At 43.4% G+C, this 18,470-nt stretch overlaps 1 protein-coding gene across 3 annotated transcripts in view; it reads right to left on the bottom strand.

Annotated features, from left to right (window-relative positions):
• Positions 1-18,470, bottom strand: part of ptk2ba (protein tyrosine kinase 2 beta, a) — a 386,610-nt gene that overhangs the window by 205,190 nt on the left and 162,950 nt on the right. For all 3 annotated transcript variants that reach the window (XM_028796341.2, XM_028796343.2, XM_028796338.2), the window contains exon 5: positions 8,074-8,153. In XM_028796341.2, the coding sequence (XP_028652174.1) occupies positions 8,074-8,153 (80 nt within the window). The remainder of the gene's footprint in view (positions 1-8,073; positions 8,154-18,470) is intronic.

The following is an 18,470-nucleotide window of genomic DNA, read 5'->3' as shown; positions in this document are numbered from 1 at the left end:
AAAAAGTCCCCGGGTTCTTGGTGAGCTCCCCCTGGCGGCACCCACAGCACCCAAAAGGGCTGAAGAGACGGACTCCATGTCCCATGCTGCCCTGCGGGAATCCGAGGAATCATTTCCATCTAGGGGAGCTGCCATCTAGCGTCCCGGGGGATGTAGTGTCCTAAAAAGGCTGTCTTTTGTTGTGGGACGTCCCGGCCGGACTTAAACGCCAGCTGTCCATCACAACATAAAATCCAACATCTGTCTGTATGCTTTTCACGAGAGAACTACTTAACAGAGTTAGATCAGATTTTTGTGATTTTTCTCATCACACTAAGTATTATAGTTTGGTTGTGGCACCGATTTCATTCACACGAATCCGAGAGACAAGCTGCGGGCCGAGGGGAGGGGGAGGCAGGACCTCAGAAGGCGGGGCCCTCCTCACTCACACGCCAGCCTCCGTTCGAGTCGCTCTACCCCTCACCACATGTTGAAGCGCACCTCGTCTCCGCTTAGCTAACAATACCTGCTTGTTCAGCAGACGTTATCATCTAGAGGTTGTTAAAGAGTAACGTTTGTCACTTTGAATGAGAGATCAGAGCTACATGTGTTTTAAAGGGTAGCTGCTCATTGGTCACGTGCTCTTCTCCCCGTGCGGGGGACGCTCTCCCGTCAGAGCTGAACACGATCAGATACAGTGCCAACGTTTGACGTTAGAGCATACCTACCCTTCCGCTTGGCCAGAGACACCTTGCCAACTTATTACATTTTTGGCAAAGAGATCACAGCTACAGTCTCGCACCTGATAGCAAAACCAAAATATTGTATGTTAAGAGGCCCATGGATACGAAAGCTAGCAATATAAATTCTTCCATCCACCCATTACCCAACCCGCTATATCCTAACTACAGGGTCACGGGGGTCTGCTGGAGCCAATCCCAGCCAACACAGGGCGCAAGGCAGAAAACAAACCCCGGGCAGGGCACCAGCCCACCACAGGGCACACACACACACACACACACCAAGCACATAACTAGGGACAATTTAGAATCACCAATACACCTAACCTGCATGTCTTTGGACTGTGAGAGAAAACCCACGCAGACACGGGGAGAACATGCAAACTCCACGCAGGGAGGACCCGGAAAGCGAACCCAGACGGGTCTCCTATCTGCGAGGCAATATAAATTCTTCTCAAAGTTTGTCCTGTTTCACTACTATGCAGACGTAGCCACGGGGGACATCTAGTTATATTATAAACCACAACACACTCACATTCTCATGGACATGATTCCAAAGGTGCTCAGCCCATGCTCAGGGATGCCTACAAATGCAAATCTGTTGAAATATCAACCATATCATGAAACTTGCTCTATACGTACACAGCTATGTGTAACTGAAATATGCAGCGGAAGGAAAACGGGCAAAGACTGAAAAACATATTCGAAAGCAGCTCCTGAATAAAGGAGATCTGCTTGGTATATGCATGAGAAGGCCGAGGATCAAATCATAACATTAGGAAACCATTTTGAATTTTCATTTAATAATTAATAATAATAAGAACTGCATTTAAAGTGCTCTTTTCTTGCTACTCAAAGCACTTTGCATTGACTGAGGGGAGCTGCTTCAGCCACCACCAATGTGTAGCACCCACCTGAATGATGAAATGGCAGCCATTATTGCACCAGTAAACTCACCACACATTAGCAATTAGATAGTGAAGGGGTAAAAGAGAGACAGTCCATTAGAAACAGGGGATGATTAGGAGGAAAGAATGACAAGACTATGATGGGCAATTTAGCCAGGACACTGGGATGCACCCTAATTTTTTGAAAGAGGCCCTGGGATATTTTATGACTACAGAGAGTTGGGACTTTGGTTTTACATCTCTTTCGAAGGACAATGCCATATTTACAGCAGAGTGTCCCCATCACTGCACTGGGGCATTGGGATCCACACACAGACCCATAGGGAAAGCGCCCCCTGCTGGCCTAACCAACACCTCTGAGGTATTGGGATCCACACACAGACCACACATCTCACTAAAATGGACTGACACTGCCTCTTAGATTGGTTCCCACTATGTACCTCTTGTTCCAGCTCCTTGCAAACCTGACAGGCAAATGGAACAGAAAAAGACTGTCAGCAAATCATTTCTTACTGACTTTGTAAAGTTCATGACGCTTTCATAATCAACTAAAATTATAAATAATAGCAGCAGACAAAGGGAATTGTAATTAACAAATAAACACAAACTCTAGTTATCCAAGTGAAATAGACGACTCAACTTACTTGTCACATCAAGCCTGGTTGACACCATGTCAGTGACTCAAAAGGTGCTGCCCAACAATAACCTGAAGACTGATGTCACGCAGTGTGCTCAAATCATGTCACATGCAATGCTCTGATAGGTGCAAACATGCAGCTCTGGTGAGTGTCACTGATGATTCTGTTTTTTATTACCACAACATAATGAGATAAAAATCAAAAATCACCTGCTCTGTAACTGGTCACTTTACTTATTGGCTTTGTAAATTGAGAAGTCACACCAAAAAGAGGAAAATAAGCTTAACTGAATTGAGAAAGATGGCTAAACAACTAAACTAATAACTTAGGTATTAACAATTCACGTTTTTAAAAACGGATCTGGACCCACAGTCCATGCACAAAATAATGAGCAAATTAGGCCCCATTTTTGAAGATATTAAAACTTCTTGAAACAATACCTGTTGGAGCCTATCCCAGCAAACATAGTGAGCCAGACCGGAACAATACCTGGACAGGGCGCCAGTCTATCGCAAGGTGGACACACTCGCACAGAATCACAGTAGGGAGCAATTTACCAACACCGGTCCACCTAACTTGCATTGTCAGGAAGTCACTGCGCACTGGAAAATTACAAATGTCATCCCAATATATAAAAAGGGTGACAGGGCAGATCCAAGCAACTATAGGCCAGTAAGCTTAACAGGCATCACAGGAAAATTAATGGAAGGAATAATTAAGGATAAGATTGAGCAACACCTGGCAAAGACAGAAATTATTAGGAACAGTCAGCGTGGGGTCAGAAGAGGGAGGTCGTGTTTTACTAACAGGCTGGAATTCTATGAGGAGGCAACAAAAGGATACGATCAGAGAGGAGCAGATGATATTATTTATCTGGACTTTCAGAAAGCATTTGATGAGGTGCCACATGAGAGGGTGGGCATCAAATTAAAAGAAGTGGGAGTTCAGGGTGATGTTTTTAGACGGGAGTAGAATTGGCTCAGACACAGGAAGCAGAGGGTGATGGTGTGAGGAACTCCATCAGAATCAGGTGACGTTAAGACTGGTGACCAGCAGGGGGCAGTGCTGGGGCTGCTGCTATTTTTTAATATACAGTAATCCCTCGCTACTTCGCGGTTCACTTTTCGCGGATTCACGACTTCGCGGATTTTTAAATACAAGTGATTGCCCGCCTATCGCGGAAGTTATGTTCCAGACCCATCAGCAACAGGAGAAAATCCGTGATATAGAAAGACCATATAAATAAACATTTTTTTAGTTTAAGCCTTAAAATACCCATCCCACATGCTTTAAACACATGTAAACTTATAAAACACACTTTGTTAACACATATGATATGTGGATGTCGGGCTAAGGATATGAGTAACATCTCACTATTATAAAACATTTTAACTTCACGCAAGACAAGACAGTGAGACAGGAAAATTGGTGATGTACACCTAAAAGCCTGATTGTACAGGCTTTTAAATTATTGACACGCAGAGCGACAAGCAGCACAAACCCAGCACAAAGTCCACTTCTCCTTAGCGTTCATTCAGCTCCCCACCCCCTTGACAATGCGAAGTGGTAGGAGCGTACTGCGCTTCCGGGGAGGGGGGGTTTGAGCGAAGGTGCGTTCAGCTCTCACACACCCACACACACACACACACACTCCTCCTTCGGAACACGCAGAGCGACAAGCAGGCATTTTGGCAGAAGCAGCACAAAGTCCATTTCTGCTCAGCATGAGTTCAGCTGCCCCCCTTCACAAAGCGAGTGCAGACACATTGACGTCTGATCGCTGCGTGCAGTGTGCAGTGTTGGTCTGCGGTGTTTAAGAATGTAGAAAGTGTTTAAGAGCATAGGAAGTGTTTATAAGAGCATGGGAAAGGTTAACAAGAGAGTGAGAAAGGTTTATAAGAGTGTGGGAAGGGTTTATAAAGCCTTAAAATATGTATAAATAATAAAATAAATATAGGTCGCTACTTCGCGGATTTCACCTATCGCGGGGGGGCTCTGGAACGTAACCCCCGCGATAGGTGAGGGATTACTGTATATATTTATATAAAAATGACTTGGATAGGAATACAAGTAACAAGCTGGTGAAGTTTGCAGATGATACCAAGATAGGTGGATTAGCAGATAATTTGGAATATGTCATATCATTACAGAAGGACTTGGACAGCAGACAGGCTTGGGCAGATTTGTGGACGATGAAATTTAATGTCAATAAATGTAAAGAATTACACAAAGGAAATAAAAATGTGAGGTTTGAATACACAATGGGCGGTCCACCTTATGAGAAGGACTTAGGAGTCATACTGGACTCTAAGCTATCGACTGTCAGTGTTCAGAAGTCATTAAGAAGGCTCACAGACTGTCAGGTTACATAGCACCTTGATGTTTGGAGTACAAGTCACAGGAGGTTCTGCTCAAGCTTTATAACACACTGGTGAGGCCTCATCTGGAGTCCTGGGTGCAGTTTGGGTCTCCAGGCTACTAAAAGGACATAGCAGCACAAGAAAAGGTCCAGAGAAGAGCGACTAGGCGATTACGGGGGGCTACAGGGGATGAGTTATAAGGAAAGATTAAAAGAGCTGAGCCTTTATAGTTTAAGCAAAAGAAGATGAAGTGGAGACCTGACTGAAGTGTTAGAAATCATTAATTGAATGAGTCCAGTGGATCGAGACTGTTATTTTAAAATGTGCTCATCAAGAACACGGGGACACAGTTGGAAACTTGTGAAGGGTAAATTTCACACAAACATTAGAAAGTTTTTCTTTACACAAAGAATGATAGACACTTGGAATAAGCGACCAAGTAGATAGATAGATACTTTATTAATCCCAAGGGGAAATTCACATACTCCAGCAGCAGCACACTGATACAAAAAATAATATTAAATTAAAGAGTAATAACAATGCAGATATACAGACAGACAATAACTTTGTATAATGTTAACGTTTACCCCATTGGGTAGAATTGAAGAGTCGCATAGAAGACTGGCATCCTTCAACATCTGCAGTAAGATGCTGCACATGTTCTATCAGATGGTTGTGGCGAGTGCCCTCTTCTACGCAGTGGTGTGCTGGGGAGGCAGCATTGAGAAGAAGGATGCCTCATGCCTGGACAAACTGGTGAGGAAAGCAGGCTGTATTGTTGGCATAGAGCTGGATGGTTTGACATCCGTAGAAGAGCAACGGGCACTCAGCAGGCTCCTATCAATTATGGAGAATCCACTACATCCATTAAACAGTGTCATCTCCAGACAGAGGAGCAGTTTCAGCGACAGACTGCTGTCACTGTCCTGCTCCACTGACAGACTGAGAAGATCATTCCTCCCCCAAACTATGCGACTCTTCAATTCCACCAGAGGGGGTAAACGTTGAACATTATTCAAGTTATTGTCTGTTTTTTACCTGCATTTTTTATTACTCTTTAATTTAATATTTTTTGCTGCTGGAGTATGTGAATTTCCCCCTGGGATTAATAAAGTATATATCTATCTATCTATCTATCTATCTATCTATCTATCTATCTATCTATCTATCTATCTATCTATCTATCTATCTATCATAGTGTGGGGGAGGAACGATCTCCTCAGTCTGTCAGTGGAGCAGGACGGTGACAGCAGTCTGTCTCTGAAGCTGCTCCTCTGTCTGGAGATGATCCTGTTCAGTGGATGCAGTGGATTCTCCAGGAATGACAGGAGTCTGCTCAGCGCCAGTCGCTCTGCCACGGATGTCAAACTGTCCAGCTCCATGCCTACAATAGAGCCTGCTTTCCTCACCAGTTTTTCCAGGCGTGAGGCGTCCTTCTTCTTAATGCTGCCTCCCCAGCACACCACCACGTAGAAGAGGGCGCTCGTAGTGTAGTATGGTGGATAGTAAGACTTTAGGGACTTTCAAAACTCGACTTGATGTTATTTTAGAAGAATTAAGTGGAGAGGACTGGCGAGCTTGGTTAGGCTGAATGGCCTGTTCTCGTCTAGAGTGTTCTAATGATCAGCTTTTGTGATTGGCTGCCACAATCAGAAGAAAGCAGCATTGAAATCTGTAGGAAAAGCCTCCGCCCACCCTAACACCCCACCCCCCAACACACACTCAAACTGCACATGCTGCTAAGATTCTGAATTCCAACAGATGGCATAATCGCTCTTTTCTCCAGACCTCGTCCTGTGTGACCATCCCAGTTCACCAATCGAAAGGGTGAAAAGGCTAAAGGCTCTCCCAATGGTGAAGGTGTCGAGTCAGCTGCAGACGAGTGCTTAGACAAGCACAATGTTTTATTTGAAGGTCAGAAAAATGCTGTGTTCAGCTGGGTTTCTGTTGAAACTAAAACGTGCTTGCGTTTGCTACATTTTCAGAATTATAAAGTAACTTGTGAGACAAACCCCTGATAAAGGTGCAAGGTAAAATGAAGCTTAATCCATCTGTGGGATGCTTACTAAATAAAGCATCTTATAATGGACAAACTGATGTATTTCACTTTGATAATGAATTTGGTGTCTGCAGGAATTCAAAAATATACCCCAAAATAAAAAAAAAAGGGAAACGTTTGTTCTAGCACAGCAGGACCCATTACTTATGAGGATGGCGGCATGCGTGGACAGAGCGGCCTGGAGCTCTCCGTTTAGTGGTCGCTTTTTTCTTTATTTTATTGTCGCTATTTTACTTTGAAGCACAGTGAGCAACGGTACTCAGTCTAAAACAGTTCACATGACATAGAGCTTGCAAGAAATACTGAATACTGGACTTTTACCATCCATCCGTTATCCAACCCACTATATCCTAACTACAGGGTCATGGGGGTTTGCTGGAGCCAATCCCTGCCAACACGGGGCACAAGGCAGGAAACAAACCCCAGGCAGGGCACCAGCCCACCGCAGGGCATACACACACACACACACACCAAGCACATACTAGGGCCAATTTAGAATCGCCAATCCACCTAACCTGCATGTCTTTGGACTGTGGGAGGACACGGGGAGAACATGCAAACTCCACGCAAGGAGGACCTGGAAAGTGAACCCGGGTCTCCTAACTGCGAGGCAGCAGCTTTACCCACTGCACCACCGTGCCACCCTATTGGACTTTTACTTTGCGTATATTTGGAACTGATAATAGTAACTGCTTTTCATAGTTTAATGTTTACTTATTATCTACTCATATACAAGGGGCGTTCAAATATAAACAGGAATTTATGAGCTATGGTTTGTTATTTGAATACAATGAAACGACTTATACACTATTTTTTTATGTAGTCTCCTGCCACTACAATCCACGTGTTCCAGCGCTCAGGAAGCTTCTTAATCCCCGAAGAGTACACATCTTTTGACTACATGTTGACCCGTTCTTGCACAGTGTCAATAATCTCCTTTTCAGCTTGAATTTCTTCCCTCCTAAAAATTCCTTAAGTGGACCAAAGAGATGATAGCTCCCCTCTGAATGACTTGCACCAATCATGCACTCTAAACTGAGAGAGACATCATCCCCAAACTGATTTTTAAGTCTGGAATAAATCTGAGATGGAATGAATCCTTCATTTGTCAAAAGTTTAATAATAATGCGCTGCACAACACTACTGTGTACCTCCTGCTCCAACATATTGATTACAACTGACAGGACGGGGGGAAAGAGCAGCTAACACTACTAACGACATTGTTCAATGAGTCAGGTCTACCTTGCACTATTTATAAGAACAGAGCATGAAAATTTCCTGTTTATAATCAAACACCCCTCATACTTTTATCTAAGGCATTTATAGGCTTGCTCCAAACAATATTTCATTGTATTGTACAGTGATGATACAGGTTATCTCGCATCTTACCTCAGCTCTAGGCATCCAAGCTGCAGAGCCATCCCGTCACTCACCCTGTTGGCACAGTACTGCATGTAATCTGCACGGACCTGCAAGAAAATTAAACACATAAGACTTTGGTTCTGTCTTGTGAACCACAACCACAATATGGCAGTTGTGAAGTTAGCGCTATCTATCTACCCGGCACAGACTCACTCTAGAGCAGGGGTGTCAAACTCATTTTGGTTCAGGGGCCACATACAGCCTAATTAGATGTCAAGTGGGCCGGAGCAGTACATTCATAACATAATTACCTATAAATAATAGTAAGTCCATGTTTTTTCCCTTTGTTTTCGTGCAAAGAAGTACAAGTACATTAGAAAATCTTCATATTTAATGAAATGTTTTACAAAACATATCAACATATCAAAACATATAAACAACCTCAGATTTCTTAAAACAAGTGTTTGCACAAATACAAACAAAACTTTAAGTCAGAGGTATTTGGAACTGAAAAATATAGTACTGCACCTTAAAATTTATGGCATTACATGAACAATAGGATTCCACCAAAACAAACTCTTTTGTAGTGAAGCTGTTAACTTACATTAAATGTAACATTTTTTAACTATTTCTACAGCAAGAATTCATTTTCACAGAACTGAATTCTTTAAGTGCAATCGGTGTCTGAAGCAATATTTTAAAGGAGTTAGTCACATCTAGACTACTTTGTTTTTGCTCCTGAAACTTGGCATCTTTTGGTCTGCACAAGTGCATCAATATCAGGTGTCATGTCCTGACTAGTAGCCAATCTCAGAATGTCATCTAAGTGCTTGTTTGTGAGCCTTGAGCGCAATTTTGTTTTACTGATGTTCATTACTGAGAAAACTTGTTCACAAAGGTAGGTTGTCCCAAAAATGCACAAAATTTTTGCAGCCAGGGCTGTTAATTTGGGGTACCCTGGCAAGAGATATTGATAAAATGTGTCCAAGCCCACTGAGGCAAACTTGTCCTTCAAATCTGCATCACATTGCAAATCAATTATCTCTAGTTGGATGTCGACAGGAACATCAGAAGCTTTGACTGTGAAGGGTGAGCGAAAAACTGCAAATTCTTTCTCGAGTTCACCAAAGATCTGAAACCGTTTCTCAAACTCACACAGCAATCCTGCAATCTTGTCTTTATACTGTTTCATGTCAGCATTAATGCCTGCTGCACATACCTCTCTTAGGCAAGGGAAATGTGCAGGGTCACCACTTGACAGCTGTGTCTCCCACAAAGTCAGCTTCAACTTGAATGCACATATGCTGTCATAAAACTGTGTGACAACTTTTTTGCGGCCTTGCAACATTTTGTTCAGAATATTCAAGTGCTCTGTAATATCCACCAGAAATGCAAGGTCCTGCAGCCATTCCTGACATTGTAATTCCATCACTGGATTTCCTTTTTTCTCCATGAATTGTCCGATTTCCTCGCGTAGATCAAAGAAACGCCTCAGCACAGCACCTCTGCTTAACCACCTTACTTCAGTGTAGTACGGCAGGGTATTAGTAACATGATTGTCACTGAGAAGGCAGTCAAACTGACGATGATTCAGGCCTCTGGCTCAGATGAAATTAACAGTTCGGACAACCACCTCCATGACGTGATCCATTTTTAACGACTTGCAACACAATGCCTCCTGGTGCAAAATACAGTAAGATGTCCAGAAACCATCTCCTCCATTAGCGGTTTGTACTTTCTCTCTGAATTTTGTCACAACACCTGCTTTTCTTCCGATCATTGATGGCGCGCCATCTGTAGCCAGGCTGACGGCGCGGGACCAGTCCACCCCGACTCTGTCCAGCACGCCAACCACAGAGCCGAAAATGTCCTCAGCTGTTGTGGTGTCACTCATAGGCATCAACTCAAGGAACTCCTCAGTGACGGTCAATGTGTCATCAACTCCATGAATAAATATGGCCAGTTGAGCAACGTCTGTAATGTCAGTGCTCTCATCAATTGCAACAGAAAATGCAAGAAATGACTTGACCTTGTGTTTCAACTGCCTGTCTAAATCAGCCGATAGTTCCGATATCTTCTCTGCCATAGTGTTTCTCGTCAGACTAATGTTGGCAAATGCTTGTCGCTTCTCAGGACACACGAGTTCTGCAGCCTTCATCATGCATCTTTTAACGAACTCACCGTCGGAATACGGCTTTGATGCTAATGCTATTTCGTTAGCAATTACGTATGTGGCTTTTACTGCTGCTTCACTAACCTCTCGGCTCCGAGTGAAAATTGACTGCTGTTTTCTCAAACCCACCAGCAATTCATTTATCTTCTCTCTCCTCAGTCGTCCTTGCAAGATGTCGTATTTTCCACCATGATGAGTCTCATAGTGGCGCCGAATATTATATTCCTTGAGCAGCGACACTTGTTGATTACACACCAAGCACACAGGTTTCCCATTTATCTCTGTGAATAAATAGGAAGTGGTCCATTTCTCTTGGAAAACCCTACACTCGGTATCCACTTTTCTCCTTTTTGACAAAGACATTTTGGCTAATGAGGGTGTCAAGGTGAGTAGAAAATAAGGTAGCCTACAGAGTGGCAGAGTTGTTGCTTCTTTTACTCTAATTCAAACAGTGCACCCCTCCCCTTTGACTAACACAGTGCGCCCCTCTCATCTGACTAACACCCTAGCGGATGATTTAGGAATTGCATTTTATTACGAATTTCGAGTTCGTGTCTTTTATTAATTTTTTTACTTTCAAAATTCATCCAGTGGGCCGGATTGAACCCCCTAGTGGGCCGGTTTTGGCCCGCGGGCCGTACGTTTGACACCCCTGCTCTAGAGGCATGTGTAAAATGGCACAAGACTTTTATTTTCTTCACCTGTGGGGCACATCTTTCCCGTGAACCCCACAGGCAATACACAGTCCCATAAGCACCTAAAGATAAGCACCAAACACACAAAAGCACTCTCTTCTCCAACCTCAACCTAAACCTAAACCTAAACCTAAACCTAAACCTAAACCTCCCAACTCTGGCCCTTGAGTAGAGGCTGCAGGCTCTTTTTGTAATCCTCCCGGAAGTGGTCCAGGTGGTAATTGGCCTAATTAGGCTGCACTTCCGGGTGTGGCTGCATTCCAGCCCACAGAGACTCGTCAAGCCATGCAGCTCCTCTGGGTGGTGGCCACGGAGCCCAACAGGTCTGAGTCCTGAAGTCCCACACCTGTGGCCTCGATGTAACCCAGGAGAGCTGCCACCACGCGTTCCGGGGGACGTAGAGTGCATCCCATGGCTGCTCCCCCGGATCCAGTGTTGAAGTGGCATCCTGGCCGGGCATGGGACCCAGCCGCCCATCACACAGTATAGAAATGTTCAAGAAGTTAGGTCAGTTTTACATTTACATTTGATCAGCATAACCCAGTCCAGATTCTGTCTTGGCCGCTTTAAGTCTTTCGAGGCGGGTGTCAACTCAAAGTGACGTATAGTAGTGTCTTCACGCAGCTGCCGACTGATATACAAACGCATTTGGCACTACAATCAGCTGAGGACCAATCAGCTGATGCTTGTACATCACTTTCATTTTTGATCTCCAGATTACTTATATCAAAATCGGGAGCGCGATAAGTCAGAGGCCGACTCAGCAATACTACACGAAACGTCACCTTCTGAGTTTTTTGCTTTGTGCATTCGCTTCGCTCTCTCACCACATCCGCTTTGAGTGCTGTACATTTCTGCCAGCCGCCGAAAAAATATTCAGCCCTCAAAGAGTTAAGTTCCAAGCAGTTTCTTATATCAAAGTCAATAATCATCTTCATTAAAAAAACCCTAATTAAACAATCCTGCAATCAATACTGAGAAGAGAATTACAATTGTGACAGTAAGTTAAATATAAATGCCCTCCTGGGAATTAAATTAATTGCATTAACAACAGGGCCATGATGGTGACGATCGATACACACCTCATCACTACAGAGAGTGTCATGGCAGAATCTGAATCACTACACTTTGTCTACAACAACAACATTTATTTATTTTTATAGCACATTTTCACAGGGTGTCAAAGTGCTAGTTATAAGCAAAGGGAGTTCACATAATTAAGTTTCCCATTTATTTATTATCACGGTGCTCTCCATAATGTTTGGGACACATTTTTCCTTGGTTTTTCCCCTCTGCTCCACAATTTGAAATTACAAATCGAACAGTTCAGACACTGTGATTAAAGTGCACGCGGCAGACTTTCAGTTAAGGGGATCTGCACACATTTCAAAGGTGAGGTACCTCTGCAGTGACGTTCATGTCTCTTGTGACTCTTCCTATGAAGTCAGTAGACGGATTGGGAGAGCATGGGGGGGTCATGAGGTCACAGAAAAGGGGTGTGTGGCGCTCCCTATATCTCAGCCAAAGGACGAAGGTCCAAGTCTTTACAGTCCTGGTGCTTACTGTTTGTGAGACATGGACGCTATCCAGTGACCTGAGACGAAGACTGGACTCCTTTGGTACTGTGTCTCTCCAGAAAATCCTTGGGTACCGTTGGTTTGACTTTGTGTTGCTCATGGAGTCCCAAATGAGACACATTACCTGCATTGTGAGGGAGCGTCAGTTGCGGCACTACGGCCATGTGGCGCATTTCCCCAAGGGTGATCCAGCTCGTAAGATCCTCATTGTTGGGGACCCGAGTGGCTGGACCAGGCCAAGGGGTTGTCCACGTAACATCTGGCTGTGGCAGACAGAGGGTCATTTCCGGAGAGTGGGACTGGACCGCGTGTCTGCCTGGGGTGTTGCCAACCAGGATCCTGAGTTGTTTCATCGTGTAGTGCAGGGGTAGGCAACGTCGGTCCTGGAGTGCCACAGTATGTGCAGGTTTTTGTTCCAACCCAGTTCCTTAACGAGAACTCAATTATTGCTGATGAAGCACATATTGCTTAAGTGACATTTTAATGCTTCATTTTAGTGGTCTCGCTTGTTAAGGTTCTCCAACCTTAATTGCTTATTTCAATCTTAAACTGCTGCATTCAGTGTTTTAATTGCTCCTTATTAGCAATAAGATGTAAAACAGGGGTAGGCAATGTCGGTCCTGGTGAGCCGCAGTGGCTACAGGTTTTCATTCAACCCAATTGCTTAATTAGAAACCAATCATTGCCAATCTCAGACCTTATTTAATTTTATGGCTTGTTAATCTGTGCAATGTAAGGCTTTTATATCGTAGATTTTTTTCCTTTCCAAGGATATCATCCAAATGATTTGAAGCCTAAAACAGATCATTTTCAGTCTGTCACATTTTTCTATTAAGTGTTTTATTAAATCAAACAGTGCATGATGAACACACACAGATGTAATTGGAAAAAAGCTAGCTGGAGAACTGCTGGCTGCTTTGTCTTTTACATCTTATTGCTAATAAGGAGCAATTAAAACACTGAATGCAGCAGTTTAAGATTGAAATAAGCAATTAAGGTTGGAGAACCGTAACAAGCGAGATCACTAAAATGAAGCATTAAAATGTCACTTGTGCTTCATCAGCAATAATTGAGTTCTCGTTAAGGAACTGGGTTGGAACAAAAACCTGCACATACTGTGGCACTCCAGGACCGACGTTGCCTACCCCTGGTGTAGTGGGTGTGGCAACACACTGTACCAGTGCATGCTCCTCAACTTGACTTGACTTGCACACATTTCAGTCAATCACAACACTTTTTCTTCATGCAAATCTCCCATATTATCTGAGACACAGCAATGGCAGGGCTATTTAAGCTGTCATATTTAGGACTTTGCCGCATATCCCTTGCATGCATTGATTGCTTAAAGTCTGTGATTCACAGTCATCAGCAGGAGCTGAGGGTCTGCCAGGCCTCTCGTGTAGACATCTTCAGCTCCTGCTCATTTTGGAGGCTTCTCCCCTTCAGTTTTCTCTTCAGTATATGCAAGACCTACTCAACTGGATTGAAGTCAGGTCACTGGTTTGGTCATTCAAGAATTGTCCATTTTTTAACTCTGATAAACCCCTGTGTTGTCTCACTAATATGTTTGAATCATAAACTTGTTGTAGGGTGGGTTTAGAGGCATTTACTAGAACTTGAGCAGAGCAGATGTTTCTACACACTTCTGCCATCTGCAGTTCCATCTTCAATAAAGATAAGTGACCAGGGACCTGTGGCAGCCATACATGCCCAAGCCACAACACCCCCAGCACCACTATGTTTAACAGATGAGGTGGTCTGCTTTGAATCTCGGGCAGTTTCTTCTCATCTCCACACTTTGCTCTTGCCACCACTCTGATGCAGGATCATCTTGTCTTGTTTGTCCGCAAGACCTTTTTCCCAGAATTCTGCAGGCTCTTTCATGTCCTTTTTTCTCAAGCTATAATCTGGCCATCTTGTTTTTGTGGCTAACTAGTGGTTTGCATCTTGCAGTGTGGTCTCGGTATTTATGTTCACTAAGTCTTCAGCTGATAGTCATCTCTGACACACACACATCAGCCACTTTTTCTGATCTATCAGACAGGAGTTTGGGGTTTTTTAATTACCGTAGTGAGGATTCTTCTGTCATCAGCAGTGGGGGGTCTTTCTTGGCCTACCAGTCCCTTTGCGATTATTCAGCTCACCAGTGTGTTCTTTCTTCCTCATGATATTCCAGACAGTTGATTTTGGTCACCTAAGGGTGTGTAGATGTACCTAATATAGCTACGCTCATGATGGCTTCCTTGACTTTCATTGGCACAGCTCTTGTCTTCATGCTGAACAATGGCAACTATAAACTTCAAAGAGGAGAAACAAGCAAAGGTACCTTATGAAGCAATTAAATCCACCTGATGAGTCACAAACACCTAAGACCCGAATTGATTTAAACGTTATGTAGAAAAAATGTCGTGTGACCAAAAATTTTGCAAACCCTTTAAATGAAAGTCCGCCTTGTGCACTTAAATCACATCTAAATTGTCTGATTTGTAATTAGAAACTCTGGACCAGAGGGGAGGAAAGTCAAAGAAAAACATGTCTTTGTGTGCATTATAGAGCACTGTATAGAGCATAAAAACGTAAAAAAATTAAAAGAGGCATTTAAATGCAATTCTCTCTTTTAATTTTAGAATGAAAAGAATGGTACAATCCTAACATAACTGTTCTGTCTACAAGGCAATGCCATCTTGAGATGAAGAAGAAGGTACGGTATAATGAAAGTGTCCATATGAAAAATCAGCAGTTAAAAAGATGAAGCAGTTCAATCTTTAGCGTCCTTTAGCTTTATGCTGACCTAAAGTATGTCCAACATTGTGAAGACCTATGAGAGACTGGTTCTGGACTATAGGAGCCCTCTTATGGCAGACCACGTGGACCCATTGCTGTTTGTCTATAAGATAAAGGCTGAAGAGTGGAAGCAGCAATTATCCATCTGCTCCACAAGGATGGACAAAGCTGGCAGCAATGTGAAGATTCCATTTGTTGATTCCTTCAGTACCATCCAGCCATCCCTGTTAAGGGGTAAACTCAGAGATAAGCAGATGGATGACCTGATGTTGTCCTGGATAATGGACCGTCTGTTGGCCAGACCACAACTTGTGAAACTCAAGGAGTGTGTGCCTGATGTGAATGTGAGCGACACTGGAGCACCACGAGGAACAGTTCTGTCTACTTTACTCTTCACTCCGACAGACTGTGACTATAAATATAACACCAGGTTATGTCTACTGCAGAAATTCTCTGATAATTCAGCACAATGAGGGTATAATGACTAAGGGGATGAGACAGGGGAGTGAGAGGAGTCAAGTGGGATACTTTCTTAGAGCAGAGAATTGTCTGCAACTTAACTGGTTATTGACTTTCACCCCACCAAAGAGCCTCAAAGCCCAGTCACCACTAAGAGTGAATAACAAGGTGGTGCACAGCTATCAGTACTTGGGGGTGCACATCAATGGCAGGCTGGACTGGTCTCATAACATAGAGAAACTATACAAGAAAGAGAAGATTAGGCTATTTTGTCTTTGGAGACTGTGCTCCTTTAACATGGGTAGTGACATCCTCTACTTTGTTCTACAACTATGTAATAGCCAAGGCGGTCTTCTATGGTGGGCTAGGCAGGTCACGTCAATTCAAGAGAGGCCCACCGAATCAACCATCAGTTGATCAGCTGGCTTAGTTACTGGTCACACTGTCAGCCCCGTGGAGGTAGTAATGAAGGAGGGAATCAAAACACAACTGAGAGCCTCTATGAACAATGCTGCACATCCTCTCTGTGGCACACCAACACAGAGGACTTTCAGACAGAAAATTATTTGGCAAAAGTGCATCAAGAAATAAAACTAGGGCTGCTTTATCACAACGGCAACACACCTTTATAATGTCACACTTGGACTGGGACTGCTTTATTTATCTTTAGTCAAATCAAGATGTTTGTTCATTCTTTCCAGTGTCTGTCTGTCTGTATATCTATCTATCTATCATATAGTGCCTTTCACTTTATCTATCATATAGTGCCTTTCACTCTATCTATCTATCTATCTATTTATCTATCTATCTATCTATCTATCTATCTATCTACAGTTGTGCTTGAAAGTTTGTGAACCCTTTAGAATTTTCTATATTTATGCATAAATATGACAAAAAACATCATCAGATTTTCATTTTCAATGTAATATTCGATCATTTTCCTCAATAAATAATTGACCAAGTATAATATTTTTGTCTCATTTGTTTAACTGGTTTCTCTTTAACTACTTTTAGGACTTGAGTGAAAATATGATGATGTTTTAGGTCATAGTAATGCAGAAATATAGAAAACTCTAAAGGGTTCACAAACTTTCAAGCACAACTGTATTATATAGTGCTTTTTCACTCTATCTATCTATCTATCTATCTATCTATCTATCTATCTATCTATCTATCTATCTATCTATCTATCTATCTATCTAGTGCCTTTCACTCAAAGTGCTCTACAAAGGACCTTACAAAACAGTGAATAGCTGACAGGTGCTGAAGAGATTTGCAAATCATCACAAAGTGGATGAACGTGTTCAGCATCCACACCACCTGCACTTCAGAACAGGTTGTCCACCAGAAGCTAAGCATGTTTGGGCCCAGCCAGTACTTGGATGACAGACCATCTTGGAAAAGCTTGCTTTGCTGCTGGAAGAGGCCAGAAGGGGGCGCTTATCCTGTGGATCCTGTGAGAGAATCCCAGTGCAGTGATGGGGACACTCTGCTGTGAATATGGTGCAGTTATTCAGAGAAGACATAAAAGTCCTGAGTCTCTGTGGTCATAAAAGATCCCTTGGCATCTTTCAAAAAGAGAAGTGTGTATCCAGATGTCCTGGCTAAAATTGCCCATCACAGCCTCGTCTGTGCTGGCCCCCTAATTACCCCCAGTCTCTAACTGTCTTTCACCCTTCACCACCTCACAGCTAATGTGTGGTGAGCATGCTGGTGCAATAATGGCTGCTGTCACATCATTGTGGTTGAAGTGGGTCACATTTGTCAATGACAAGCACTTTGAGTAACAAGAAATGTGCAATATAAATGTAATTAAATTCAGAAATCAAAAGATTTTCAGTTGCAATGAATGGCAGGCATTGGCTTGGCATCCTGGCCAGACTGGTTCAAGATTCCTTACCTGAATAGAAGGCCAGCCTACCAAATAGGTAGGGTGGTCCCTGCTGAGACCAGGAGATGGATATGATGGCAGTATGATGGAGTAGTATAATGGAGGAACAAGGAGAGGCAACTTACATGGGTTATTTAAATTTAAATTTAAATGGCAGCGTGGTTGGGTTACGGTGCCACTACAGATATGTGCAAGGGCATGCTGGGAACTGTAGTCCAGTGGAGCAGCCCTGTCGGCTTCCATGGGTAATACCAGGGGGCGCTACAGGGATTAATGTTCCTTAATTTCATGGGCCTTGCACCTAACCTGGAAGTGCTTCCAAGGAACAGTGTTGTGGCAACTGGAAGTACTTCCGGGTCCTGGATAAAGGAAGCAGCAGAGAGAGTCCGAGTTGGGAGGAGGTGGAAAAGGAAGTAAAAGGACTTGTGATCGATTTACCAGGTGATAAAACCCTGTAAAAGGGATTTTGTTTCCTGACTGAGTGGTTTTGCTGGTGTGTGGGTGTTTGGGGTGCAGGTGCGCCGTCCCAACAGGTCACAAATATCTTATTTATTTTGGGTCACGTTACCTTAATCTGTTAAATGTTCAGTTGTGTCTCACTAAAAACAGAAGTTCATTTCTGCACATCCACCACCCCTAAGGTAATCAACAGGAAAGGTTTGCATTTTTTTGTGCAAATCCGTTCCTCTGCTGAGTTGCCTGACAGTTCACTCCTGAAACTAAACATCGAAATACAAGACTTGGGCTCGAGTTCTTCAGACAGCAGCTCCTGGGCCGTTTGCCCTGCAGTCTTTTCTCACGCTGTGCCGCTGCTGCGCATTTCCATCCCATTTGCTAATAAGCGG

This window comes from Erpetoichthys calabaricus, chromosome 3 (assembly GCF_900747795.2).
Source record: "Erpetoichthys calabaricus chromosome 3, fErpCal1.3, whole genome shotgun sequence".
Taxonomy (NCBI): domain Eukaryota; kingdom Metazoa; phylum Chordata; class Cladistia; order Polypteriformes; family Polypteridae; genus Erpetoichthys; species Erpetoichthys calabaricus.
Note: the sequence above shows the minus strand (reverse complement) of the source record. Positions and strands in the feature narration are given on the sequence as shown.